The sequence below is a fragment of the Strongylocentrotus purpuratus genome, unplaced genomic scaffold, assembly GCF_000002235.5.
Source record: "Strongylocentrotus purpuratus isolate Spur 01 unplaced genomic scaffold, Spur_5.0 spur5_scaffold_14, whole genome shotgun sequence".
NCBI lineage: Eukaryota > Metazoa > Echinodermata > Echinoidea > Camarodonta > Strongylocentrotidae > Strongylocentrotus > Strongylocentrotus purpuratus.
Window position 1 is genome coordinate 35,037,295 of NW_022145599.1, and position 3,597 is coordinate 35,040,891.

At 36.4% G+C, this 3,597-nt stretch overlaps 1 protein-coding gene across 1 annotated transcript; it reads right to left on the reverse strand.

Annotated features, from left to right (window-relative positions):
* Nucleotides 1–3,337, reverse strand: LOC100891630. The gene is made up of 3 exons (XM_030985063.1): nucleotides 3,132–3,337; nucleotides 1,571–1,748; nucleotides 1–716 (listed from the first exon to the last, which is right to left on the reverse strand). Exons 1-3 carry the CDS (start codon nucleotides 3,244–3,246, stop codon nucleotides 458–460), a joined length of 552 nt encoding a protein of 183 aa, XP_030840923.1. The 5' UTR covers nucleotides 3,247–3,337; the 3' UTR covers nucleotides 1–457.
* Nucleotides 3,338–3,597: the final 260 nt, after the last annotated feature.

Genomic DNA, 3,597 nt, shown 5'->3' on the forward strand with positions numbered 1-3,597 from the left:
ATGTACATTTATGAGTTTGACAGTGATTATACTAAAATGCACGAAAGGAATACTACTAAAAGATCTATAGAAATTTGGAGTCATCTCATGTAATAAAAACTACGAAGTGGTCTATTTTGTGGAGTGGCTTCGTTTTCAATACAATTATTTTGTAAAGAAATAAATGACACAGAAATCCTTCTGTAAAATTACTATACAATTCGATAGAATTATTGTGTCGAAATCGTTTGGTAGACATCACAATCTGTCGGGATTTCGAATTTCTTCCGAAAAAAAGTGTAGAATTTTAATGCAAGAACCCTAAGCCTCCTCACCAAATTATAATGTAGAACCGCTCATGCCCTTGTACACAATTTTTACATTAATAGTATGGTGAGGTCCGACTATTTAACACACCCTTTAAGCCTTGTAACCTCCCCATTCCCTGCCAGTCTCCCCTTCAACCCGGGCCTCTGACCTACTTCCTACCAGTACATAGTGAAATGCAGCCAATCAACGGTGTAGAGCTTTGTTGGTAACTGCTAAAACGGAAAGGACTTGTTGTGACTGCATTTCTTCCGCGTTTAAGCTCAACACAGACCTTGGCCTCGTCGCAGTTAAAAGTAGGAGCAACGAACGGATACACGACGTCCCGAAAGATGAATTGATCTCCTTCGATGTAGCTCTGCGATGCTTGATCAACATTGAGAACTTGCTCGGTGTAACCTATTGTGTGACTGATAGTGACCAAAGTGAATGCAAAATGAACAGTTCACATATTGACTTGTATTGCTGTTATATGAAATGGGTGCATGCATCTACTGTCTTGATTTCCGCGAGGGTTACAGTGATAAACTTTCATTTCCCATCTCAGGCTCGAATGACTTCAAGCTATCAACAATTAATAAATAAACAAATAAATTAATTTATAATATATAAATGAATAGATGAATAAATAGATGAGTTAACTAGTGATTTAATCAATAAAGATATTAATGAATTCAATAAATAAACTAACTAAACAAATAATCACCTTCATTTCCGAATATCTGTCCTTATAACTCGATTCAATTCGGGTTTTATTCATGAAACCCTTTTTGTTAAAGTATGATACACGATTGTAGTCCAAATAGTTAAAATACCATGTTTACCATACAGAATGGATAAAAAAAAAAAAAGATATTGGTAAACAATGAACTTCAAATGCATGAATAAAGTGTTGATGAGCCAATTAAATTGATAATAAAATATAGGGGAATATTTAAGAATAATAATAATAATCAAATTAAAAATAATAGTGAGCAGTTGTGCGGAAACTGTTTAATTGTGAGCGTACGTCTATCAAGTAATTCAAGAAGAAAAGCAAAATACATAAAAGTTTAAATTTAACATACTTCAGGACATAATTTTGCAATAATATATTTAAAAAATCATTTTGAACATGAAAGCAAAGTTTTATACGCATAGTATACAGGTATGTTGTTGCTAATAGACAATAAAAGGCAAATTACATTAATTTAAAAAAAAAAAAAAAATTGCGCAGGTTTTATGACTCTTTATCTGTTTCTGTAAGAATGTCGCAAGAGCATACCTGTGAGTAGGATTTACAGGAGCAATCCAGGCAGACAACTGCCAGAGAGATTCGCCTATCACTCCTGTCGTACTTCTGGTATATCTAAATATGACGTCTACCGCAAGAACCAGTGTTGTGTGTCCGTTAGTTGTCACGTTACTTTGTATGGTGGGTTTGACTTTACGCACGGTCACCACTGGTATGAATCAGAATTTAAGAAATAGATTTGATGACTAATTTATTACTATCATGATACGAAAAAAGAGGGGGGGGGGAATAAAAACACGTTGGATGCTGAACATTTGAGTTTGGCATGTCTGATATGAACGAGTCACAGTATTCAGTCTTACATGCCTGTTGCAGAAGAGGCGTCATTAGGGACTTTTAGATTCGCACGAAGACAATGGGGATTGCTACGATCGACGTCCTTTTAAAGGTACTATGTCCTATTTGCAGGTCAAAAAAAATGAAGGTTAAATTCCAACTGCATTTGAAAGATAATACTTATTTAGAACTTCCCTAAAAAAAAAGGGGGGCCTGAAAATGTCTTTAAGTGGGAAAACAACGACGATTAGTTGTCGAATCGACTTAAGAGCTAGAGAGCCAGTAAGTAATAGTCTGATTTTCAGACCATTGTACCGAGTGGTCGCACGTTTTATGCTGCGCAAAGATTCAATCAGTTCAATTTTGGCCATTACAAGAAGTGGGTCATTGATGTAGACAAAACAATGCTCATCTACTCTTTACAGCTCATTGTATGTATGTTATTACCAAAAGAGAAAAAAGGCCAACAGCCACTCAATAGTGTCTGGCAGTGAAGTCTAGCAAGTAAACGGGTTTCCTTGAATAATTTGAATATTAGGACACTGCTATCGTTTAAATTTCACAGATAGGACATACATGACATATTCATAATTCCTGCAAAGTTTTATAGAATTTGATGTTGCTGCAAAAGGGACATAGTATCTTTAATGTACTGCCTTAAATGGACGTCACACGTATCAGTCCACGCAAATCTAAAAGTCCCTTATTAGTGACGTAATACTGCGGTAGAGCGCAATTTGCGTGGTTTTGGGGTAAGCAATGTGAGACTGACAAAATAAACAGAACGTCCATGGCATTTAATAAATGGTATTTGGCAAATTGCTTTCACCAGTTTAGTAACCCTAGTAATAACGCAGTTGAAATGACGACACGTGTGCAACGGGAAAGTTAGACATTTAGAAAAACACACAACGTATACGCAGCACTTCGAGACTAAAAAGAGGATGTAAACTTGAAAAAGGGGGTTGACGAAAAGAAGAGCAAATAGCAAAAAATAAGCAGATATAAAGAGGGGAAAGAAGAAAACAAAGAGTTAGATAAGAACGCGAAGGAAAACATTTTCGTGTCCCCCCCCCCCCTCCCGATCAACTTCGAAACCCTTTATTCGTAACACATTATTAGTTGAAGAGTCCCGGAATCAGGCAATCTAGAAATTAAAGTAAATTAAATCCTGCTTCCCTTGATTTTGGGGTTTTATGTAGGTGTGTTCCTATAAGAGGGCGGGTGGGGGTGGGGAGGCTATCAGGAGACTTACCGTACGGGCAGATATAGCAACAGTCTCCTGGCGGTCTAACGGGTTCAACGCAGAGAAGCCCCTTACATTCTTCAATCACGCAACTAATAGTGCCGTTTGTACACGTGCAGGTCATGCATTCGTGAACGTCCCATACTTCGGAGTGAAGATACGGCACTCCAAGATAATAACAAGTTGAAAGGAGTCCTGCAGAAAAGCTGCTCTCTGAAAAAGAATCTGAATTGGAATCTGCATCGAAATGCATAGAAATCATGAGAAGTGTCACATTATGGTAATCAAAGGGAGGGGTTGTTTTCAACGTTCAACATTTTGTTTGTAAAAGCTGAGCAAGTTTTAATTGTCTAATCTATATAAATGGTTTAAATATTCCAATAATTGGAGTACTTTACCACAATTTTTTAAATACATTTAAATGTAAAAAAAATATTAAGAAGAAAAACAAGAAGAAATTGTGAAAGTTCACTGT